General features: G+C 37.8%; 1 protein-coding gene across 4 annotated transcripts in view; it reads right to left on the bottom strand.

Moving 5' to 3' along the window:
* The window catches only part of LOC128855938 (all trans-polyprenyl-diphosphate synthase PDSS1), a 157,418-nt gene that overhangs the window by 66,199 nt on the left and 78,322 nt on the right, over positions 1-12,897 (bottom strand). For all 4 annotated transcript variants that reach the window (XM_054091195.1, XM_054091194.1, XM_054091196.1 and 1 more), the window contains exons 3-4: positions 11,023-11,162; positions 10,023-10,164 (exon numbers count right to left, since the gene is read on the bottom strand). In XM_054091195.1, coding sequence (XP_053947170.1) covers positions 10,023-10,164; positions 11,023-11,162 — 282 coding nt within the window. The remainder of the gene's footprint in view (positions 1-10,022; positions 10,165-11,022; positions 11,163-12,897) is intronic.

Below are 12,897 nucleotides of genomic sequence, written 5' to 3'. Positions count from 1 at the left end.
GCCTTGAAAAAGCTCCTCACAAAAAAACCATTTGCCGTTTGGAGTCGGCTTAAAACGGTAGGTCCCTTCATTTGTGGACCAACTTCAACACGCACCTACCACAAATAGGAGGGGGAGCTCGACCAAATACCTAATACCTAATTGATTCGGCGGGCGATTTTTGGACCTTTGCACTTTGGCAACGGCGAATATCGCAAGCGATGGAACGATGAGCGGTATGAGCTTTCCGACGAGACACAAATAGCAGCGAATAAAGATCCAGCGGCTTCGTTGTCATCCTAATGGAAACAAACGATCCGACTATGAAAGTATTCGCATACCAGTTGGTGGTAGCAGAGCATGAGGAAGTCCTGCTCTGAGCTGGAAAGATCAAGTGGAAAAAAACTTATCTTCAATTGGTGTATCCAACTGGCACCGGTTTGCAGGAAACGCGACTGGCGCGCTTTGTTAAACTAGGCCAAAATCGCGTAAACGGTTATGGCGCCAAACAAGAAGAAGCAGATATATTATATAATTGTATTATATAGCCAGAATACAACTTTAGGCGAGAGGCCGAATCTTTTGCCGAGCCGATAGCGACCCTGCATCCATACAAAGCGACTGTCTCCTTCCTAATTCTCTCTTCACTACGAGGCTTATGTTAGCCTTCTGTCAACGATGAGTCCTTTATCACAATGTCCGGTGTCACAAAGGAATTCGTGTCTACATTTCTGAATGGAAATACCAAAAACAAATTTCAATTAAGCAGTGGGGCCTCTTGAACGTTTCAAATTGCATCCCCAGTGCAATAGTAATCCTATTCTGTAGCCTAAATAGTTTCCAATTTGAGTAGGCGATACTAAGCCATGAAGCCATCGATCCATCAACTACAAGACATTTACAAATACCAGTGACACAAAATAAAATTAAGAAAAATGGAAAACATTAATTTTAAGTCGATTTTAAAGGCATTTTTATGAATAAATGATAAATAAATCAAGTCACAAGTCCCAAATATATTTGTTTGCTTCTATTTATTAATTTTGTCCAACTTGTCCTTCAAGCTGTTTACAATTTAGTTGAATGCACAAACATATAATAACATATGTATGCACAAGTACGAATAACTAAAGCACGTTTTTTGCAGCGCAGCGTTGGTGGTAAAAATTTCGATTGCTGATACCTTTAGCAGACCGAACGCAGTCGGCCAGGTAGGCAGGCATCGCAAACGCCACTTATCAGTTTCACTTGAAATGCGTTGGCGGCCTAGGCTGGTGATCTTGTCAAAACCATGATCGCAAGCACGTTGCCGCACCTGCTGCGTTATTCTATTTAATTTGGCTATTCTGTCAGCGCTACAAACTACGTACGATCGTCAAATGCACGTTCATTTTTACACAGAAAAATGCGGATATCACAAGCACAAATATAAATTTTCAGCTACTTTGTGACCCTTTTTCTTATAAGGAAGAATGAGAATTGGAGGAAGACTTCAGTGGCCTAAGGCAGCCCAACTCGCATGCGCGCACTACAACCAAGAGAACATTATTAAGTGTAAAGTACTTTAAATATAATTTTTGTTAAAAAATTGTTAACCATTTACTTAAAAAATATACTAACTAAAGTGTTTTTATATTTTTAAGTACATTTTTTTATTATCATTATTTTCTTTTATAAGTATTTGCCTCACGTCTGCATACCTAACCACTTAACTAATGACACTAACATATGGCATGCCAGTGAGTAGCAAGCGGGTTGAACGCCACTATTGACTGCTGTCTGTTGGTTGTCTGCTTGTCAGCTACCACTGTCAGCCTGTCCGCGCGCCGCTCGTTCGATTGGTATAGATCACGCTGGCAACGCGGGCAAAGTTATTTACACGCATTGCGTAAGCTTCGACTTTTGCCATGCAAAGTGTAAACTCGTCGTTTTAATTTTTTAATTTAATTTTGCTTGACTTGGCAAAACGTTAGGACATTCTCATTTAACATTTTCCATATAATTGGTATTTTTTATCTTTTTCTGTCAGCATTTGGGGTTAAAGCTTATCGAATCTGAGTTCAATACTCATTTGGCTTTTTGCATAAATTCAAAATTGCGGAAAAACATTTCGCTTTGCGCTTGTAAATCTTGATGGTAAATACTTTTGTGCATAGCCATGTGCTGATCTTTAATCCTTTCTGGTCTACAAAACAGTAATGCATGCATGTATAAGTGGCCCGCAATTGATTGTATTTTTCAATTTTGCAATTTTATTCTTGTATTCTGTGTACTCTGCGTAATTATTTTTTTTTTTTTAATAATAACAACTAGAGAACTGCAAGCATCAGAAAAATGTAGCATCGAGTAAATTTTTAAGGATAGGCAATCAAGAGCAAAATAAACAATATCTGGACAAACAGATTGAATTGATATATACGGCCGCCGTAACATGTAGGGTTAGCGCGAGACCACCATTCGGGAATGCATGTATGAACATCAAATAATAGAAAAGTTTTTTCTAATAGCGGTCACAAAGACGAGCTGTTCTTATATCCGGTACGCTGTCAAACACACCATCGAAAGCATTATATGCGACATTGAACTTCTTTCCAGTAGATTTGCAGACAAGATATATTGCGCGAAGTGCGGCAATAAAGTTGAACACTCCCGCCTACTCTTGCCATTATCACGTTCACGATCCTCTTACCTTCAAGGGAAGAGTGGGAATCGGACGATATAAGACAGGGCGAGTTCATCCATTTACACACAGATCGAATCTCCTTTAGTTTTCGCCTCCGCGACTACTGCAGTCTGAGCTAATGGGAATAACGAAAATCGCCACGCTGGTACACTGAGATACGATACCTGGAAATGATACCTACATTTTCACTGATATCTAGTCGGCTATCAAATCGCTCCCAAAGCAGTCAACATCCAAGATAGCCATGAAATAGCGCACATCTCTTAACGAGATGGCTGAGTCATGTCAACTAAAATGACATGGGTTCCCGGCTATTGCGACATTAAGGGTAACTGCAGAGCCGATGAACTAGCGAGACTTGGCCCCAAACTGACCGATGAGTAGATAAACAATGAATTAGGCATACCCTTGCATGCATTTAAGCTGCTTATCTTTGAGGAAATTGTAAAAGCAGGGAAAGAAAGATGGCGTAATGAAAGGACCTCCACAATAGCTCGACAACTGTACCCAATTCCTAATGCTAAACGCCAAAATAAGCTCAGTTTTAGAACACTGATTTCAGTAGGTACTGCACAAATAGAAGGAGGAGCTCGACCAAACACCTAACAGAAGTGTACGCGCCAATTATTTTTTTTTTTGTTTGTTTGTATGCATTGTAAAAAATATTCACACTCATCTGACCATTAAGTCAGATTTCGAACTATTGTCGGATTATTCTAATAACAACGCTTGGAACTCTGCACGAACAAATTTGTACAGGACTATATATAGTACATAATAAAACAGACTGGAATTATTTTCGGCAAAGTGTAGAAATAGGCAATAAATACCAGATTATACAATAAGTTTGAACAATATAATATAATATAATACTTTGAGTTTGCTGTTTTACCAGTTTGCAGTGATCCACAAACAAAATTCCTTTCCTAACACCTTCTTGGCCGACACACAAAACTCACTTTATCCTTTCGAAAAAGCTCTAAATGATGCTAACAAAGTTGCATTCGACGGTGTTTTTTTTTGTTCCATTGTTAGCGAATGCGGCACCCATTGGGCACACAGCTTTCTGAAACCAAGAACTTTAGTCAAAATATTGCTCTCACTGCCCAATGAGATACCTAGGACTTCTACTAAATCTCTTTCAGTCACTCGACGATTTTGTAATACGATATTCTATACTTTTTCTACGATGTGGTGTTTTGGACGTCCTTGATTTTTTCCATTGTAAAGGGTTTTCCCATGACTCTGCCGGACCATAAACCGTACCAAAGAGTCATACGTAGAGGATAGAGAGGATTTTCAACAATAACTCTTGGATTTTCTGAGCCCCCGATCCGACGATTTTGCTTGTTGAAGAAGCCACCGAGGTGGAAATGGGCCTCATCACTCAAGATGATTTTTCGATGGAATTCCGGATCATTTTCATGCATTTCAACGACTCAATCAGCAAAGACACGGCGTTGTTGATGATCGGCCGGCTTGAGTTCTCGTGTTAACAGGACTTTATAAGCCTTAAGAGCCAAATCTTTATGCAAAATACGGTGCATTGACGTTTGTGGAATGCCTGATTCCAAAGAACGACAAGGAATGGACAAACCTGGGTGTTTTTTCAACACTTTAGGCTACAACAGCAATATTTTCGGCTGTTCTTGAGCGATGTGCTCGGGCTTTATTCTTAACATCACTAACTTGTCCCAACAGTTCAAATTTTTTCACCAATTACTGTATTGCGGTCCGTCTGCCAAATTTTCACCATTTTTATAGTGAATTTTAGTACTTCTAATGCCTTGTTTAAGCGCGTATCGTTCCATTTTTATTAATGGCGTAGTTTCCACTTGTCAAATATCAAAAAATGACAGCTTCGAAGGTGACAGCTACCGAAACAGCGGGCTATTCAAAATAACATCTGTTATTGGAAAACCCTTTAGATAATGCTCTGGCATCTCGATACTGAATGGCTTGTAAACAAAGACTGAATTGACAGACTGAAATGAAATTTCACATACGTTCAAACATAACACAAAAAAATAAATCTAGTCGCTCCGCCTCTTATCGAACCGTAAAACTTATTGAACAACCTAGTACAATGTCACGGGAAATTCACTTGAAAATCGAAAACAAACATAGACAAAGCAGGCGCATATTTTCAATATTTCGGAATTTGCAGAGCTGTGCCATCTGGCACTGTGGTAAACAGAGAGCGGCGAAGAGTAGTTGAAATGCATACAAGAAGTTGGAGCTTTAGTGCACTCTCGTTAGAAATTAAAATGTGAGTTCCTACTTAACAATCCAGCGATCGAACCGAAAGAAAGGTAGAGAAGTTGTATATAAATGAGTAAAGCAGTAAAAAAAATAAGCAGAATTTTTTCTGAAATTTTTATTTTTCTATCATCACTGAGGACCTATTTTCCATACGGGAATGAAAGGATTCTTCCAGAATCCAACTAGCGCATCCGCACCATTTTGTTGTCACATCCTCGTTACCAACTTGCTGAACGGTTATTCACTGCATGACTATATCCTGTCTGTGCGGTTTAAGAACCTTATTAGGTTGTTGACGTCTAAGCCAGACAGTTGTTCGAGATTCTCAAATATATATATATACCCAAAATAGCATAAATTGGCAGTTCTTACAAATTTGGAAATATTTGGCTTTAACAAATGTGGCACAAACTGTTAAGAATTTCTAATAACTGTCTCATATTACGGATTTTGTGCTAATTGATGTAATAAATTCTACTCTGCTCTACTGATTGCATTAACTTACCCTTGCCAGGACTACTTCTATTTCATTAGAAAGCTTTGTGTATTTAACATAATTTCGCTTAAACAAATAGTGCGTGAGTCTCTTTGTTTTTCTTTTTCCCTTCTTTTGTTTTTTTGCCTTGGTCTCTTCACATCTTCCGCATGGCCAGAAAATCCTTGTAAATATTCATTTACACTGCCTTACACCGATCGGCTCAATGCGCCAACAAGGTGGTCAACTTTTCTACTCACAAAGTTCAGGCAAGTTTGCGTCCACACAACAGGCATGTTGCCTACCCCTCTTTCAGTGCAACTTGCACATGATCAATATCAAATGCCACCAACACCATCCATTACCGAATTTCGTAATCTCTTGCAATTGCATTGACATGACAGTAAAACAAAAAAACATTTTTTTTTATTTTTATTTTTTTTCATTCCACCACCAACAGCATTTCAGCTAAATCAAGCAGTCGAGCGCGAGCGTGCACATGAAAATGAAACCGAAACACGAACTTGTTTTGCACGCTACTCGAATTGCGCGCAAGTGGCAACAACAAAGCATTGTGGCAGTGGCAATGCGCTGTTGCATGCAACGACTAGCGGCCAAAAATAAAGGCAAAAAAACAAAATCAAAAACAAATCGCGAGACAAAAATGAGTGCAATTATTCCAAAGCAACCCACTTATGGATACATAAATCGAAGGCGAAAAGCGCGGCTTTAGGAGGTGAGCGCCGGCGATCCACAGCGCTGGTGGTGCTGGTGGTGGTGGCAGTGATGCTGGCTACGGCGGCTTATGTAATAGCACGCGTAAACTTGTTCTCATTTCCCATATCGGCGTGGCCCAGCTCCACTCGGCCAGGGACCTTCAGCGAGCGATTAGGAAATTTCTGCTAACCGAAAATGGTCAAATCGACAAATCTTGCAAAAATCGAACAAATTGAGCACTGCGACTTGCCACTGAAAAAACATAAAGCGCTAAAACGCCTTAAACGCTGGTGGTTTGTCTACGTAACTGCCTGGTAGCCAGCCAGGCGGCTAGTCAACCACAAATCGAGTGCCTGCCCACCCCCCTGCGGCTTACAACGACAAAGTGTTTTGGCGCTCTGGTTTTAATTTTCAGCTGGTCGATACCATGACACTTGGTAAAGTTTGATATGACCACTAAGCGCGGCGAGGAGTAACAAATGAAAAAAACAAATGAAACCAAAAATATCAACCAAAACAAGTCCAGTGTAAATTAAGATTTAGAAAAATTGCTAGGCTGTTAAGAGACATGCCATTATGGAGTATTAAACAATTATGAAAATAACTGTATTTCGATTAGCAGCCGTTGTCAGAGTGTTAAAGCAATTGCAGGGCAATCAAAATTTAATCGATTCTTAATTTTTGCTTTATGGCGATGAAGTAATTTTTATTTATTTGTTGTTTAATATTCCTTAAGAGTAATCGCCCATTATGTGAATGGTTTTTATTAGACAATTTTAGGTTTTCCATACGAAGATTTTATATTAAAAAAAAATTTTGTGAACGCCTTTGTTTGATTAATGGCTTGTGGCAAATTGGCGCGCAACCTTTGTTAGGTATTTGGCCGAGTTCCTCCTCTTTTTTGTGGTGTGCGTCTTGATGTTTTCATAGCAAAATGAAATGAAAGGGGTTCCCTTGAGAACTTGTGGTCTGCTATTGGAAAGATGGGCCTCGCGTCAACTCAGCGAGCGCTGGGCTGGTGCACGTGCAAAGTCGCGAGATCTTTCTGGTCATATGTAGATCGGGGGCGCTCGAGGGAATTTCTAAGGCTAACAAAACTGCAGCTCTCGAATTTAGTAAGTATCCTTACCGGGCATTGTCCGTTAGGTGCCCATGCGTTGAGATTTGGGATTACTACAACTCCTTTCTGCAGAAGCTGTCTGAATGACGAGGTAGAATAATCTCAGCACTTTTTTCTCAGCTCCAAGGCTCCCACCATGCAAAGGTTTGTAATGTTTTAGGCATCTGGGCCTTCACTTTTTTGCTACACCTGCGTATATTGTGGGTTTAAATATCACATATCTGGCGAAATTCATCAGTAGCGTAAAGCGGTTAATACGAACGTAAATCGGCACTGTTGGTCGTCGTTATCTAATCCACAGCCTCTTATTGCTTTTCCTCTCCCCTCTCCCTGTATGCTATCACAACGCATAAATTTTGAATTTTTGTCCAAGTGGTTCCCTTGTAAGGGGCCAAAAATGGAGGAACCTATTGTTCTACGCCGCCTCAGGACGGCAGATGGCTTTTCATGAGAAGCCTTTTCGTTCCAAAAATATACTCGGAAGTTTGGCAATACCTGCCAAGAGGCGACTGCTATTAGAAAAAAAAACATTATCTATTTTCTTCGATTTCCCATTTTATTTGCTGGTCCAAATGCTACGAAGCCCAGTTGGCGAACAACAAACTTTTCCTATCGCCATCAACTTTGAGTTCCAAGTTCAGTGGTTTCTTGTACAGGTGCAGACAAAATTCGCTCAGTTGAAATTTGTAAAAGGCCGAGGAGTTCTGTCGCAAAGTGCGGCTCCCCCACCTACATTCAAAAACAGCGACTATGTTCTCAGTAGATCTGGCGCTCGTTTGAATTGCGAGTGTTGGGCGATTCTTTACCGAGCAGGTCGCAAAATATTGAAAAGTAAACTTTGTAGGTTTGATGCGTCTGAAGTAAAATGTTTCGTCATGCGCACAATGTTCTCACTAGGAACGGATCAAAATGATAAATTTTACATTTATTTCTTTACTTCTTTGTAAAATTTATCATTTGACGGTGTTGATCTTTTCTATAACTTGCCTTCGTAAGTGATTTGGCACCAGTGGCTTTATAATAAATAGAAGAATTTGACAGACGCGGTCGACAACGAAAGAACCTTTAATTATAAAACTCCTAAGCCTTTAAGCCGTTTGCTATGCAATTTTAGTGAGTTGTTGTGCGCATGCCTCGAAAGTTTAACGAATTTATCACCATCCGAAGACAAAGAAAGAGGGAGAGACCCGAGAGAGAATGAGAGAGAGAGAGAGAAAGAATATATATCTAAATAAATTGACAACATTTGCAGAGAATACAAATAGACAAAATTTACAAAACACGGAGAAGGGTCGACCGGTGCAGGCAAACGCCAGACATAAACCATGGCAACAACGCGCACCACTCCGAGCGTTTATCACTCGCACCAACGCAGCGATTCCAGGAGCGCAGCAACGGCACAAATTACCGCAAGGCAATACCAATAAATCCGACGGCGGAATGGATATCACTTTATAGTACGCACAAGCACTAGCCAGAAAACGGAAATAAGCGCCAAAAAGTAGGCATAAAAAAAAGCCAAAAAATTGGGTCCAAAAAACGCCCCCAACAGTAGGCACCAAGGAAATACAGCTCCAAAAAGTAGGTACCAAAAATATATTTCCTACAAAGTTGCACCAACAAACAAGCGCCAAAAAGTAAGGCAGCATTATTTCTAGAAATTAGCAACCACAGGGAAAAACTCAGGAAAAATAGCCTAAAGTGTATCTAGGATATATAAAAGGTATAGCTCTCTCTCTCCTTTTCATCTACGTTATATCTTTTTTCTCTCTCGCGGAACGAAAATGCCCAAAACTTTGCATGGCCTTGAAAAATTACTCTTCATTCTCGCTCGCCCATCGACACCTAAGAAGTTTCACTTCACAAATTTCGAATCTTCGTTGTATGGAGGAAAATGCATAGCTTCGTCAATAAAAAAAATTTAATGAGCACAATTACACAAAATTGAATGGATTACAAAACTATGTACCCAGAATTTTTCTAAAAAGTTGAAATCTTGCAAAACAAAAATAGAATTTTTTTAAATTTGGAGTAAAGTTTGAAAGTTTACTTTCTTGTTTATGAGTAGATTTAATTTACTGTCTTCATAAATACAATACATCTATGGATTTGCACATACTTTTGATAATTAAATTTTAAGATATGATCCCGAAAGCCCCAAAATCATTAAAATCACGAAAGTTTTCATCCCAAATATAATATATATAAGTACATACAAGGTGGCTCAAAATTAATCAAATTAATTTTGTTTTCGAATAGCTTTTTACTAAAGGAAAAAGTTATTTGGATTAGTTGATAACTTTGTCTGCTTGTATACTTTATCTCTCTAGTTCACAAGTGTCAGATATGACTGACGAACGACGACATTTTCAAAAATTATAAATATTCCGGTAGATTGACTAGTTTTGCGCCACCTACAGACCAGTTTGATGGAATCTACAATACAAACCGATAACTTCGAAAACTGTAACTATCGATATGGTCCTTGAAATTTGTAACCTTTCACCAACAGATTGGTTATATAATCGTTAGCGCACCACTGAAAAACCAAATCAAAAAGCCTAATCAACTCCTCACAAAATATTTAATTTGCTCTTTTTAAAACCATTGAGAAAATAGGCCAATTTTTTATTATTAATTTACACATTTTTCCTATTGTCTACGCATTAAAAGGCGTTCTATTGCACAAACGACCTTGAATAAGAGGCAGAAAAATTTGTACAAAAATTTACTAAACCACATTTGCAAAATAAATAAGTAAATAATAACTGACATTAACGTCTCACCTTTTTATGATTCCACAACGCATTCACGCTTGGCTTGCCGCGTCGAAAATCCGATTGATCGATGACATCGTCATGCACCAGACTTGCTGAGTGGACCATTTCGGAGAAGAGCGCAATGAATCTTTGTTTGTGCAGCAAATTGCTGAAAGGGAAAAAATGGCACATAAAAAACAAAAATAAAATTAAATATGAAAGATGTACAATAAACACAAAAGGGGCAGCAGCGATGTGAATGAAATAATTTCTGTTTAATTAGCACAGTTACGCTTTGGCCAAACTAAAAGCGAAATCACACAAAGGCACATATACACGCGCGCATGCACAAAAGCGCCCAGTAACGAAACAAAATAAGCGCGATTCGGCTTTGGAGCGGCCGCACAACCTTTAACAGCCACCTTCAATAAACTCTATTATAGCCGGATTTATTGCTCGATGAGCATTTGCGCAATGTTGCATACATTGTATGTATGAAATATGTCGGCACATGCAAAATAACAACAAAACAAGCAAACTTTGTCCATCGGCAGCGTCAGCGCCAGCGCTACAGCAGCAGATCACTCATACGCCCCGTGCGCCCATGCAAACTAATGAATTTTTACGACACTAAGCGATGCTGAGTATGTGTGTGTGTGGCTGTGTGTACGTGCGGGTGTTTAGTGGCTGCAAAAATCTACCTGTAAACCGCAAGCGCGCTACACAAATACATTTTTTTTTAGATTTTTTTTTTAATGAAACAAAAACGAAAGAGCAGAACATAAAATCGCAAACTATTAATAGGCTTTTGCGCTGAAAAATAAACTATAAAACGCAATGTAGTGTGCTCATATATTGTTTGCAGATTTAAGTTTTTATTTCAATAGAATTGTATTTGCAGACGCTTGTGGATTCGTTAAAGTGATGGACATTTTTATTTAAAATTTTTTTTCTTTTACGTTTATGCGCTTTTAATTGACTGCGTTTTATTACCGCAACCTTTAAATTGGATTTTCCCAAAACTTACCTTGATTCCTTATTTAAATGGTAGTTTATCGCTCTGGCCATCAGCATAGTAACCATTGGTCGCAGCGCTTTGCCCTGGCCGTCGAAGTAGTACGTGGCGATCTTATCCAATTCAGTCTGACTCGTGCCCTGCCGCAGGAGCTGCGAAGAAAAATGTAGTAAAGCAAAAGAGAAACAAAAAACACAAATGCATAAGGAAGTCAGTTTAACAAAGAGTAATAAAAGTGGTTACATATTTGAGAAGAGTGCTAATTAAACGTAGTTCACATGCACCGTTTCAGCTGTGAATTAATGCTTTAAGTGGCAATTAAAATAAGCCACTTTTAGTCAGAGGCAGCAAAAATTAGTAGTAAAAAATGCAGCACCTCCATTTTAGCAATTCTAAAATTTAAACTTCGCCTATTTTCGTATCTTGAAGTACTACGCGATTTCAAGGTAACAGTACTTTACACCAAAACATGCACATGGCATATACTCATACATACACACACATGTACAAATCAGCGCTAACGATTTGCTCACCCATTTGTGTTTTAATGAAATTTTTTGCATAATATACGGAAAAAAATTCCCGCAGCGTCACACCGCATTTATCAAGGAAGCGATTTAAAAAAAATCAGTCATCTAAATGCCGACAACGTTTCAGGTCGCAGCGTCTATCGTCGCGTCAATAGGCGCTCACCTGAATTTTTGTCACATTTATACTGTTTATTTTATGAGGCGTATGCTACTTTGGGTTTAATACCAAATTCTGTATTTTATTTACAAGTAGAAACCCACGCAAATTTTTTGGGGTTTCAAAAAGTTTATTTCAAATTTATTTTTAACTAATGAAATTCACGACTGCTGGCCACATGTGAAATATTTTATGTAAAAATATTTTAGGGATAGCAAACCCGAAATCCCGATGACAGTGATCCTGAAATACCGAAATCTCGGGATCCCGTATATTACATTAGTTATGGGATAACATTCCTTTATTTAAGTTAATTTGGTTGGTTGGTAGGTTTAAGGGTGACCCCGCATCGGAGTGCCACATAGACCGCAAGTTGGGTCCATTGTTCTGCCCTAGAGCTCATTATATTGTATGATTTCCCGACCTAACCGAGATTTTTATTATAGATTTTGGTCAAAGATATTAATTCGTTTCGAGAATTTAATGAGAGATTCGATTTTCAGGTCCAAGAGTACTGAAAGATTGTCAAATGTTGCAGAGCCTAGAAGAGCGAGTCGACTTCAGGCTAGGCCGGGACAACTGCACAGCAAATGTCTGCTCGTTACTTCCTCATCTTCGTCCTCGCAGTATATGCACAGGTCGTTTTGAGGAACCCCGAGCCGACGTGCGTGAGTGCGCAAAAGGCAGTGGCCGGTTTTAAGTTAAGTTAATTTTAGTTACTTGCTTTTTTTTTATTTTTAATGTTTTTTTTTTTAAATCAATTTTTTTTATTTAATCCCTTTTTTTTATTTAAAATTTTTTTATTAAAATTTTTTTAATTCAATTTTTTATTTTTTTTATATTTTTTTTAATTCACTTTTTTTATTTTTTTTTTAATTCAATTTTTAATTTTTTTTATTTTTATTTATTTATCATTTTTTTATTTTTATTTTTATTTATTTATCATTTTTCTATTTTATTTATTTATTTATCTTTTTCTTATATTTTTTTATATTTTTTCTATTTTATTTATTTATTTATCTTTTTTTTACTTTTTATTTATTTATCATTTTTTTATTTATTTATTTATTATTTTTTTAATTATTTATCATTTTATCTATTTTTTTATTTATTTATAATTTTTTTGTTTTATTTGTTATTTATTTATCACTTTTTTTATTTCATTTGTTATTTATTTATCATTTTTTATTTTTTTTAATA

This window comes from Anastrepha ludens, chromosome 2 (genome assembly GCF_028408465.1).
Source record: "Anastrepha ludens isolate Willacy chromosome 2, idAnaLude1.1, whole genome shotgun sequence".
Lineage (NCBI taxonomy): Eukaryota > Metazoa > Arthropoda > Insecta > Diptera > Tephritidae > Anastrepha > Anastrepha ludens.
This window is presented reverse-complemented; position numbering and strand designations above follow the sequence as displayed.